This window comes from Xiphophorus hellerii, chromosome 18 (assembly GCF_003331165.1).
Source record: "Xiphophorus hellerii strain 12219 chromosome 18, Xiphophorus_hellerii-4.1, whole genome shotgun sequence".
Lineage (NCBI taxonomy): Eukaryota > Metazoa > Chordata > Actinopteri > Cyprinodontiformes > Poeciliidae > Xiphophorus > Xiphophorus hellerii.
In genome coordinates this window covers 3213040-3225376 of record NC_045689.1, presented here as the reverse complement: position 1 = coordinate 3225376, position 12337 = coordinate 3213040, and the positions used below count along the sequence as shown (strand labels likewise).

The 12337-nt window shown below is 35.9% G+C and overlaps 1 protein-coding gene across 1 annotated transcript in view; it reads right to left on the bottom strand.

Annotated features, from left to right (window-relative positions):
- LOC116737627 (ryanodine receptor 1) overlaps nt 1-12337 on the bottom strand; it is a 122983-nt gene that overhangs the window by 93240 nt on the left and 17406 nt on the right. The window contains 11 exon segments of the mRNA XM_075074343.1: nt 469-633; nt 727-883; nt 1836-1910; nt 1991-2087; nt 3865-3964; nt 4040-4152; nt 4253-4331; nt 5601-5675; nt 8248-8268; nt 9856-9957; nt 10035-10157. Of these exon segments, the coding sequence (XP_074930444.1) occupies nt 469-633; nt 727-883; nt 1836-1910; nt 1991-2087; nt 3865-3964; nt 4040-4152; nt 4253-4331; nt 5601-5675; nt 8248-8268; nt 9856-9957; nt 10035-10157 (1107 nt within the window).

The window sequence follows — 12337 nt, the reverse complement described above, 5'->3', positions numbered from 1 at the left end:
CTAAAATTCTACGCTTCACTTTGTTTTGAACGTCCATTTGGGTCCCAACTGCTTCTAGAAACAGTCCAAATACATGAAACAAAACCACCCAGACATTTTATGGAAATAAGTTAATAAGTAAACAAACTGTTGCCAAACCTTCTGATTACTGAGTCATAACCATGAGGCACTACCCCGTTACCTAGCAACCCCGGCCAGCCCAACGCCGGTTACCTAGCAACACAAATGGAATTCCAGCAAATTTGTTCCGTTGGTTTAACCACTTTATGTACTACTGGAAAAAAACACGCGTTTGACAATATATACATGTTTTTATCTGTTATTCAGTTCACAGTTTGGAAAACGTGTTACAATCAGATTTGCAGGATCTAAATATAGTGCCATAACGCCCCTCTATTCCTAAACATTTTTAAATTTTGAGCCAGCCATCAAAACGTTGCTGGTCAGACATGCTGGACTAATTCTCACCCTTCTCTTCATGGTTCCTAGCCGAGCGGCCTTAGCGTCCAGGGCGGCGTACGTCAGCCACAGTCCTGTGGACACGTGCTGAACGAAACACATGGACTCGCCGTACTTTATCTCAGGAATTCCCATTCCCTCAACGTCCCGTTTCTGAGACACGTCCACCTTCTCCTGCTCAGGGACAGAAACTTACAATCAGAGCGGCCGGAGAGAAAACGACGGGGTGTGAAAGACGTCCAAAAAAAACCCCCAACTAAACCCGACCTTTGAGATACGAAAGCAGAATGCAGACATTTTGGTGTTTGACTTCTCCGGGTCCACCACCATCAGGACCTTGTCGTCATCCAGACAGAGGTACCGACCCGTGGTGATGTGACGAATACGGAAGGACACGCCCCATTTCATGTGGCTGCCGCTCCAACTGCAGACAGCAAACAGAAACCAGAACTTAACAATGTCAACAACACGCTGAGAGGCCTGATCGAATACATTCAGGAAGCTCTGACGTTGGTGCTTGAAAAATAATTTAAGATAGTACAATGGTGCAGTAATGTCGAAATTATAATCCCAAGATGATCTTTAACAAGGTTAAAAACATTTTTAAGTGTCTTCTACTGTGATGAAATCGATACAAACAGAAATACCAAGTATTTTTGGTTTAGTTTCTAGTGCAAATATCTTAGTTCGCTTAAAATAAGAAAGAAGAACTTACTAGTAAATTTTCAGCAAGAAATAGGACCTTGTTTTAATTTAATAATTCTTCAATGTTAATGAATAAGTTCTAGTTAAAAATAAATCAATTCACTTATAACAAGACATTTTCCATTAAATAATCTACCAATAGAATTTGAACTTTTTCATCAATATTAAGTAGTTAATATTGACAGAATATATTGTGTGATTTTGTATATGTTTGTATAAATATAAATATTTATATATAATATAAATATAAATGCAAACTAATCTTGGCCAACAACTATCTAATATACATACAAAATACATACATAATATATATTCAACATATATGTATTTTGGATATATTTATACAAAATATATCATTTATACTGATTTGTAAAATCAGTATAAATGATATATTTTTTATTCTAGTGTCTGTTCATAAAGTTAAAAAAGCTGTTTTGAAGTCACACATTTATTTAGCCAAATCCCCCCCAAAAAGAAAATCCCAAGAAAATTGTTTGTGATATTTTTATAAAGGTATTTAAATAAAATATATTGTGATATAATTTTTTTGCCCACCGCTAATGTACCCTTGTCACAAATAAGCAGGATGCGTCACCAGGTCACACCTTCTCCACGTTTCACGTAAACTTAAGCAACCAATCATTGCAGAGATGCGATTCTCATGACGTCACCTGATTCTGAGCGGCTCCAGCCTCCACAGGGACCGAGCCTGACTGCACACTGCACCGCCTTCGTAGTGAGCCGTCCTGCAGCAGAGCGACCGCAGAAACGTTACACGCCGGGAGCGTCACACTTTACAACACCTCCTGGTTTCATTTCTGCTCACCTGCGTTTCTCCTCTCCTTCCTCTGGCGTAGGGATGGCCAGACACTCGTCCATGTGGCCGTGGAACAGCCTGAGGACGTGACCCCCCGTCAGATATCCTGGAAGAACCAACAAGCACCCAAAATTAGCCTGTTAGCTTTGAATCTGTTGTTCTGAAAGAGCCTAAAGAATCAGCTGACTATGAGTATGACTCAGAATATGAGCCTAACTAGTAAATTTGTTATTCAATTCATAAATCCATGGTGTTCCCTTTAACAATGTTTATTAAAGATTATTTTTTTAGTTTTATATTTATTGATTTAAGGTACAGTGATCTTTAAAAATCAGTATAAATGTGCTCTTACACATTGCTGAATATTGCAACACAGAACCCTGATGAACTCCACATCAGTGTTTACTTCTGATGTATAAGAGAGTATAAACTTCTCAATCATAGCAATAAAACCCCAAACAGTTAACAAAATAACACTAATTACAGTGTAGCCCACATATTCATGGACTTTTCTGAAGAACATAACTCCAAATTTGGAGTTATTTCTCATATAACGTATCAAAAGGTGTTTTCAAACCTCATAGTCTGGTAGACTTGGGTTGATTTGGGACCAAATGTTTGTTAAGTTTTAAACAAACATTTGTTAAGCTTTAAACTGCTGCAGTTTGCTTTCTCACTGCACTGCGTCAAACAAACCAAACTATTTCAAAAACCTGTTCCCCTCCTCGCCTGCGGGGGTGCTGCACCAAGAACCACTGACATAGAAACCTCTGAAGAAGACATTTAACACAACTTCCTTCTTTACAAAATGTAAACAAAAATGGACTAGCCTCAAATTTTAGAGGTTGTAGGATTTCACTTTTGTTTTTGGTAAAAATCTAAGACCCATTTCTCCCTCTAGCAATAGACACTTGTTTGGTTTGGTTGTATTTACCCAGAATGCCCTGCTCTATAATCCACTTCCTGCTTTTATACTGGTCTCTGGTCCCGGTTTGGCATTCACATATGGATTCGAACCACAGTTCACTTCAACCAAACTTAGATCTAGGTTTTAGAGTTCACTATTTTTGTCCGCATTAGAGCTTGATTGCGCATTTAATGGATTTTCTACTAGTGAACTGGAATTTGATTAAATTGGACTAAACATGGCTGGTGTGAATGCGCCCTAAGATATAAAGACATATTATTAGCAGGGTTTCCCCTAGTGCATTATAAGCCTGGCGGGCCACCAGGCTTTATTTGTGGCCCCACCAGTCTAAGCGTTATTTGCTTATTTATTATACACCAGTAAAAGATAGCAAAGACGGGTTTAGTGAAAGGGTTGGAAGCACAATGGCAACATATGTGAACATATTTTTCACATATGCTCCATAATCACAGCTTGTCTTTAGCGGTTTACATGCCAACAACTTCAGTGAATGACGTGACAAATCACAGATCAAGGATAAAAAACTTTAATTAGGATGAAACAATTGGATTGCAAAAAAATTATATTTATTCTAACTGAATGTTTTTAAGTTTGTCTTGGTTAAAACTTAATAGAAACCTATAACACATAATGCAAATGTAACATTAACTCAAAGTAAATCTGTTTACTTCACTAATATTTATGTATTTTCTGTAAGAGAACCTTTAAGCAGTTCAACCATAATTGAATCTTATTGGGAATTTATGTTATAGTCCATCACAAAACAGACAATTATTGTGAAATTTAATCATTTTTTAACTCAAAAACACAGAAGACCGCATGATGATTTGCTGAGCTCTATCATCGGGTTTAGCAAGTTTTCTGGGAGAAACCCTGATTTGATTTACATATCGGTTTTTCATGCTACATCTCATTCTGCCAGACGTGTCGGAAAAATCTGAGTGACGGCTTTTACCTTCGGCTAATTCACATCCCGAGCTAATGGGGTTCATGTTCCACAGAGTTTGCATGAAGGAGGCGTCGACCATCAGATCTCCGCTGGCGTAGGACAGATGCTGAGGACACAGGTCAGAAGGAGAATCAGTTTGGTGGCGCAAAAGACGGAGAATAAAAATCTCAACGAGCCTCACCAGGTATCTCTCAGACGACACGCTGACAAGAATGAGGTCATCACCCACCCTGACCTTTTCACCTTCTGACCTCTGTTTGGAGGCTGGATGAATTGTCCACCAACACGCCTCACCTGCAGAGAGAGCACGGTCCAACAGGTGATTGATGTGGCAACGTTTTGTCATAAAATATCTAGAAAACTGATTTAAACGCCATTTATAGTAATGTGTTACCAATGGAATCTTCTTGCAAGCCCACATCGAAGGCCAGCTTGTCAGTGAGGGAGCGAGACGTAGTCAAACAGCTCAGATACTGAAAAAAAACATTAGTTAGATTGGATCTGACAGAAACTTACACTATTAATCCCTGATTTTATATCCTACTGTACAAAAAATGTATTGTGTTTTTGCTGTTAATCAACTGTGAGATTATTAATTACAACACCGTGATTAGTGTGAATTTAGGTATGATGCTAATTAGATACTCTAGGCACCTAAGGAATAAAACTTTTCAATCTCAGTCTGTTTATTATTTTATGAATGTTACTGATGCTTAAATAAAAGTTGAAACTGAGTCAAAATGTTTTTGATCAACCATTGACTTGTCATTATTTTTTGATTTGATGATAATTTATTCAGACAGACATTTCACCAACAAAACATAATAATAATAATAAAGACTTTCATGTTTCAAAGTGTAAATACCTTACAATCAAATTTACATACTCAAATACATGTAAATACACCACTTATTCGGTGACTGTGAGTCTGAAAAGGAATATGATTAACTTTAACTTATATAATCATACCTCTTTTCCATTCATTAATTCATAGCATAAATAGTCTTCCTGTTTCCAGTATCCAGTATTATTCTGCTTTAAATACAAACTTCCTTTCCTGTTCCTAGCCCATTTTTTTGCTAAAAGAAATCAATATTAGAATCTGAATTTTAACAACTTTTCAACAATTTGTTTTCAACCCAGTGTTTCAAATATAATAAAATACTAAGACATTTACTTTTTAATTTACTGTCCTACAAGCTTTTTATCTCCATTTCACAATATAAAAAATATTCTATTAGGGTTTGTATTTATGTAATACTTATGTAATATCTAATATATTATAATCAAAATACATGCAAGTACATTATTCCTAAAATGTACATATTGTTTATTAACACTAGTATTACTTGTTGCCATTCCTTATTTGTCTCGTGTCGCTAAAAAGCTTCAAACTTAAAACTTTTCAGAATTTTTGTCACAGGTTGTGTTTTCTGCTAAATCAGTTGTAGAAGACATTAGTCAGCCTAAATATTATTTTTTACACAAACTGCTTCAGGGTTAAAATTAACTGGGATTATTAGCAAAGTTCTACGTCTGCACACTTAACCTGAACCACATGTAGCTCACCCTACGACCACTAGGTGGCATCAAAACACATCTAATATTATCCTTAGCACGAGAGGCAAATGCATCAATCAGCATTTGTTGTGTTCATAAACCATTTTCAACTGTATTCATAGCAAAACAAGAATGTAGCTAATCAGCATCACTCATCCATAAGAATAAGATTAAAGCCTCACCATGCCTGAGTGATGGTGTCTTAGAAGAATGGCGTGACCGTACAGTAAAGTGCGATGGCCTCCCCCCTGCGACGACTGAGTAGGAAAAAGACAGAAAAGAAAACATTGGTTTATTTTTAAAACACATTCAGGTTAAAAATCCGGCTGATTATCGAGAGTCTTGACTCTTCCTGGTTCTATCTTCTCTTCGGGTTTTCTACTGGATTTACGTTCCAGGAACTGAGATACTCATGGAAGAAGGTTGATTTGATGCATGATGAACAAACCAAATTGAGGTTTTTACTGTTGGTCTTCACCATCACACTAATAGAGAAAATAATGTAAAATATAACGAGGTAAATCCTTTTGGGAACAGAGAAAGATTTGGCATTTTCCACCAGAATTACTGCTTTAAAACAAAACTGGAGAAAACAACATGAGTGGAATTTCAAAGCATGCAAACATAAGACAGAACAATAACAAAGAGTGATCCTCAGTTTTTTTTTCCAGAGAGGATATCAAGATGTGAAAGATGAGGTTCAAAATAAAACCGTTAAAATCAGTCACCACAAACTTACATCAAACCCATATTTCACACACTGTTTATTCTCAACATCCATCACAAACAGAACCACAAAAAAAAAGTGGCAGTTGTGAATGGATAAAGTCAAATAACGATTTAGTTTAGCCAACAGGAGGACAGGAAACCTGTGGACAGCTATAATCCGACGGGATAAAATGGGGGCAGGTATGTAAAGTGGTAGCATGATACCATTAACCCCAGTTAGCATTAGCCCTGGTTTTGTTGGGACAGGTGGTGGCGTTGTGGGTGATATCCTGAGTGCTTGTGTGTTAACAGGGGGCGCGTCCAGAGCGCCGTGGGTGTCCAGTTTCCTCTTCCTTTTTAGACGGAGGCAGGTGGGACGCGGTGGGCAGGCCAGGCTATTCCAATCCTCCTGCCCGTCATCAGGAACAACTTCATGCTGCTGTGAAGCCTGACCTGCCTGTCAATAAACACTCACACAATGTCTCAGATAAAATCCTCTAGCCAGTCTTTTTTTAATTTGTGAGAATGAACTCCTTCTGCTGTGTGAGATAATTATGCAACATGCAACTACAGATAATTAAAGGCACAGTATTATGTGTTTTCCAGGCACATGGTGCCATTCAACAGCAAAATCAAGTAACTATGTTAATTTAAGCTGTATGTATCGAATATGACTTAAAAGAAATTTTATTTTGTAATTTAATGCCTTTTTAATTTTATTTACACATACATATAGACACATTGCAGTGTAACGTCGCCCTCCTGCTTCCTGCTGGAGGGCAAAAAGCTGCTCGCCGATTATGACTAGCATTGATTTTAGCTGTTACGTTTTTAACATAACACTTTAAATTCTTAAATGTACACCTGATATATAAAAGAAAAAGACATGTAGTGCTTTTCCACTAATTGACAACTAGAAAAGGTCAGGAAAAAATAGCGAGGGAGAGGAAAGCAGGTCAGTTATGCTAGCTTGACTATGACAATCTTAACTAGTAGATATGCTGCGGAATTTGGTGTGTTTGATTTAGTTAGAAAAAAAAGTCAAACTATCGACCAACTCTGACAGATCATCAGTAGAGCAGGTGTTTCAATTAGCTAATCAACCACCGCTATGTTAGCTTAGCTAATAGCAGCAGTAGCTAACCTTATAAATAAACATCAAGCCTAAAAATCTAAATATTTATTTAGATATTCATATTTAAATCTGAATATTCTGTTGTTTGTGTGGGAAATGTTTGAGTGTTTTTTAGCATTGAATCCTAATACATTTGGTGGTGTTGTCAGTCAGTTGCTATGGCAATGGCTCTGTGTGAAGCATAGCCGACACAAAGAGAGCGAGAAAGAAGAAGAATACGAGTGGTTTTGAGTTATTCTTCAAAGGTGCGTTATTTTTCTCTTTGCTGTGGCGCACTGCACTAAACTAATAATACCTACATCTCCAGGTTTGATTTAGTTCATATAATTGTTTTACTGCGGCAGCGCAGCTATTGATGGCATGCAAAAGAATCGCCTTTTACCCCTCCAGCGTCGCAATGTGCAATATACTTTCTATCATTTATTTATTACTTATTTGGCTTCTTGAAGTCCAAATTTTGTATCACAAATATGCAAATGTGAGTTGGTCTGACAATAATAAAAAAATATATCCTTGAATCCTTAAAATTAGGTCTCTGTCGCTTTAAATACTCCTGCTCTTCATGAAACTCCGGCTTCAGGAAGAAAGTGAAACTCACCTCAAATCAACTTTTTTCCCTCTGCTAAATAGGTTACTTAGGGTTCTATCTTTAAAATCACTTCATGAATAAATAGAGGAAAACTGCCTGATGGCGTTATAAACAAATAACAACAATGCTGCAAACTGAGAGGCTGGGGAAACATCTGCATGAAATGAAAATGGCGGATACACTGAGACACACTGGGCTGCAAGTACATAGTATCAATGAACACTAGAGCAGAGTAAAAGTACTCAGTTAAACTGGAAAAAAACACCAACTGTGTGCATGACAGGGAAACATAAATTAATCAGTATGTACAACATTATTTCAACCAACAGGACAGGAACGAGGACAAGTGTCGAGTCATTTGGGACACACAGGAAGTAAAACATGTTAACAGACATACCCATTTGTCCAAATCGACTGCCTGCTTGGCAGGAAGCAAAAATGGGAAGGGGAGGGAAGGAGCAGTCAGAGAGCAGGTAAAAAGAAGTGGCACAAAATAAAAATAAAAATAAAATATATACAGTACAGACCAAAAGTTTGGACACACCTTCTCATTGAATTCAATGAGAAAGTGTGTCCAAACTTTTGGTCTGTACTGTATATATATATATAAACTCAATAATCAGGATTTATAGATGTTTTACAGTGAACAAGCAGCATGTTAAATTAATTCCCAAATAAAGTAAAACAGGAACAGAAAGTTGGGGGTTAATAATTATTGAGATGCAAATGGAAGAATTTTTAAAATATTTAGAGATTCACTAATAATGTTTTCATTACAAATATGTGGAAATCATTGTCTAAATTCTACTAATGTCAAAAAAAAAAAAAATCACTATTACAGTTACTTACTTTTAACCCAGAAAAGGAATTAGAACAAACTTGGAATCCAGAGACTCTAGTTTATTAGCCTCTCTTTAGCTTATATTTTAGAAACGGTAGAAAAAGTTTTCACTATTTAGATGCAGAGACGCCTATTATTGATACCCAGACAAGGAATTAGAACAAAGTTAGAATCCAGAAAAAAATCTTCCAGAACAGGAACATTTAGCTTTTATTATTACTTAGAAACTGTGGAGAACTCATTACTTTTACAAATATAGAGAACACTTAGAAAGTCCAGAGAATAATTATACTTATCTAGCATCCCAGAAGTCCAGAGGATTCTTACTTACTTACACTTATTTAGCAACACAGAACAGGGATTAGACCAGAAGATACTTACTGATACTTTTCTACCAACCCTGAACAGAAGTATCTAATTTATTTACTTTGGATCAACATTATCAGCTTTTTCTTCTTTTGCTCTTTCCTTTGGTTTGTTTTGTTTGTATTTCCTTTTAATTCCTGTAAAGCTCTTTGTATTACCTTGTTGCTGAAAATGTGCTATATAAATAAAATTACCTTTACTCCATTACATTTACTTGAGTAACTTCTTTAAAAAAAATTAAGAGTATTTTTACTACGCTGTACCTTCTGCTTTTACTTGAGTAATTTTATTATGAAGTATTTCTGCTCTTATTTGAGTAAAATCTCTGGATTTTCTATCCACTGAATGAAAAACAAACACGTTTTAACCAGAAATTCACCAGAAACAGACACACACCTGCAGTTTCTGTTAAAGTTTCTGAAGTTTTTTATTGAAAGAAACTGATTTGGAAAAATTTTCTTTTGTCTGATTTTGATATTCTTTGTTACTTTTATGAATTATTGTAATTTTGGTCCTTAAAATACAAAAATTTCCACTCAACTTTATATTCTGCTTTGTCTGATATTGTAATTTCTAAATATTAAATTATTAATAATTTTATCAGTTACTCAGTACTTTTTACCAAATACTTTTTTACTCTTAGCTAAGTAATTTCTTGAACAGCTACTTTATACCTTTACTTGAGTAAAAATATATTGAAGAAGTGATACTATTACTTTAGAAGAATTTTTGGCAACTCAAAAGTAACTTTTTTATAAACGTTACATCCTGCAGCTTTTAGATTAGGATTCAGCTCACCTCGGTCATCTCCACTGTGTTGGCCAGCATCTCCACCAGCGCTCGGACCGAGAGCGACTGCTCCAGGATGAACGTGCAGATGGCCAGGTCCGGGGGAACATTCTGCAGAGGAAGAACCACAGGTGAACCACAAGTGACCAGGAAGAGGTTAAGAGCAGCAGCAGAGTGCAGGAAGTTACCTGAGCGTTGGACGTGGTTTCCAGGAAACAGAGTCGGTTCCCGAAGCCCTCGCAGGAGAGACAGAGTTTGATCTGCTGCTCCTTCAGAACGGAGGCGGTGCACTGCAGAACCACCTGGTCATCCTGCACAAAAACACCTTTATTTAGTGCCTTTCTTTGCTCTATTTCAGGGGAGTCAAACTTAAGGCCAGGGGGCCAAATCTGGCCCAGTAAAGCTTTTTATTTGGTCCTCTGGACCAGGGATTTCCAAAGAACATTAAACCCATTTGCAAACCTTCAGACAATGATACCAAATAAGTAAAGAATCATCAACTTCTAGTTTTTTTTATTCACTATTCAATAATTATTACCTTAATTTAGCATAAATGCTAACTCTGATTTTATCAGATGATATATTACAACTTTATTACCAGATAATAAAATTATTCAACATAATCCCCTCCTTTGATAATAAGAAAATATGTAATATTTCATATTTATCGCATAAACTTTTATTTTAATCCCACAGATCTTATGGTTTTTCCAGCTTTGGTCTTTTTTCGGGGCAGAAACTTTTCCATTTCTTGTTCAATGAGCAAAGGAGTTCCATGAATTTGACTGGTAATGACTATCAGAAATAATCAATCAATCAATTTTATTTATAAAACACCCTTCATACTAAAAGCAGCTCAAAGTGCTGCACAAATCAATAAAAATAAGATCACAAAAACATCCAAATAACATTTGGGTAATTACTTGTAATAACCCAAATTATTTACAGTTATTATCTAATTTATTGAATATTACTGTTAATGTCTTTTTAATCTACATTTTCTAGAAATTATAAATCTGATCACAAGTTTATTTCAAATCTTATTTGAAATAAATTTAATTATAATTTTAGAATTTTACATTTTATTTCAAAGAAGGACATTTCTATGTCATTGTTCATCAATATTTAAAAGATTAAACGGGCGGTAAGTGTTTACAGGCATTATAGCACAATAGAGTAACTATGCTACTTTCACTTGTTATAAAATTGCTCCTTAAATCAAATCCAACTTAAAATAAATCTGATTTCACAATTTGACGCATTGAAATTGGGCCTCTGTCTCTTTAAGAAGCTCGAGTTCTTTCCGAAACTCCGCCTTCAGGAAGTCATCCCAACAATACTCCTCATTATGCCGTTTACAAGCGTTCGTTCTTAGGCGTGTTGGACGGATAAATAATACACAAGATGAGCTCAGTTATAATATATATAAAGTTATATAAAGTTTTTTTAAAAAATCTATTTTGCATAACACTTCCCCAACTTTAAATGTTGATCATAAAAAAAGAACAGAATAAAATTGTCCCACAGGTAAAATTCAGGTGTAATAGCAGAATACACTGCAAAAACACCAAATCTTACCAAGGATTTTAGTCTAGTTTCTAGTGCAAATATCTCAGTACACTTAAAATAAGAAAAAACTAACTTAAAATAGACTTTTCGGGTGCTGTGGTGGCAAAGCACGACCCACATATTGAAGCCTTAGTCCTCGTTGCGGTGGTCGCAGGTTCGATTCCCGGCCTGGTGACATTTGCCGCATGTCTTCCCCCTCTCTCATTAACCTGTTCCTGTCAAACTATTTTCAAATAAAGGCCAGTAGAGCCAACAAAACCTTTAAAACAAAAAATAGACTTTTCAGCAAGACAGAAGCTAGATTTAAGTCAATAATTCTTTAAATTTGACAAAAACTTTCTAGTTGCACCGGTAGGATGTTCTACTCCGCCGTTACCTGGCAACCCCAGCCAAGCCCAGCCCGTAACCTAGCAACCCAGTTTTAGTTTCACTGACAGATTATTTCACTTATAACATGGGAAAAATGTCATTTAAATGCCAGTGTAATTAGTACTTTTCATCAATATTAAGAAATTATTCGCTTAAGACAAGTTTCTATGTCTTGCTGAAAAATTACTTTTGTTTTATTTCAAGTGTAATAAGATATTTCCACTAGAAACTAGAAAATACTTGGTAAGAAAATAACAGAAAACACCTAAACGGTGTTTAGAATTAGACATATAGGACTTGGATACGCAACTGAGTCACGTTTTCAAAAAAATTTACAAAATGTGGATTTGTGTTAAACATAGAAAAAGACGGACTGGGAACTATACAGTAAATTATTGCAGAAAAACAGATTAAGAAAAAGAAATCAGTAACATATCTGACACTGCGAGCGGCATAAAGCAGAGAAATCAGCTGATAAAGTTTAACTGGTCAGGTCAGAAGACTGAAGTGTCCAAAGTCAGTTTTCAATGTCCGGCATCGTTTACGTTTTAGA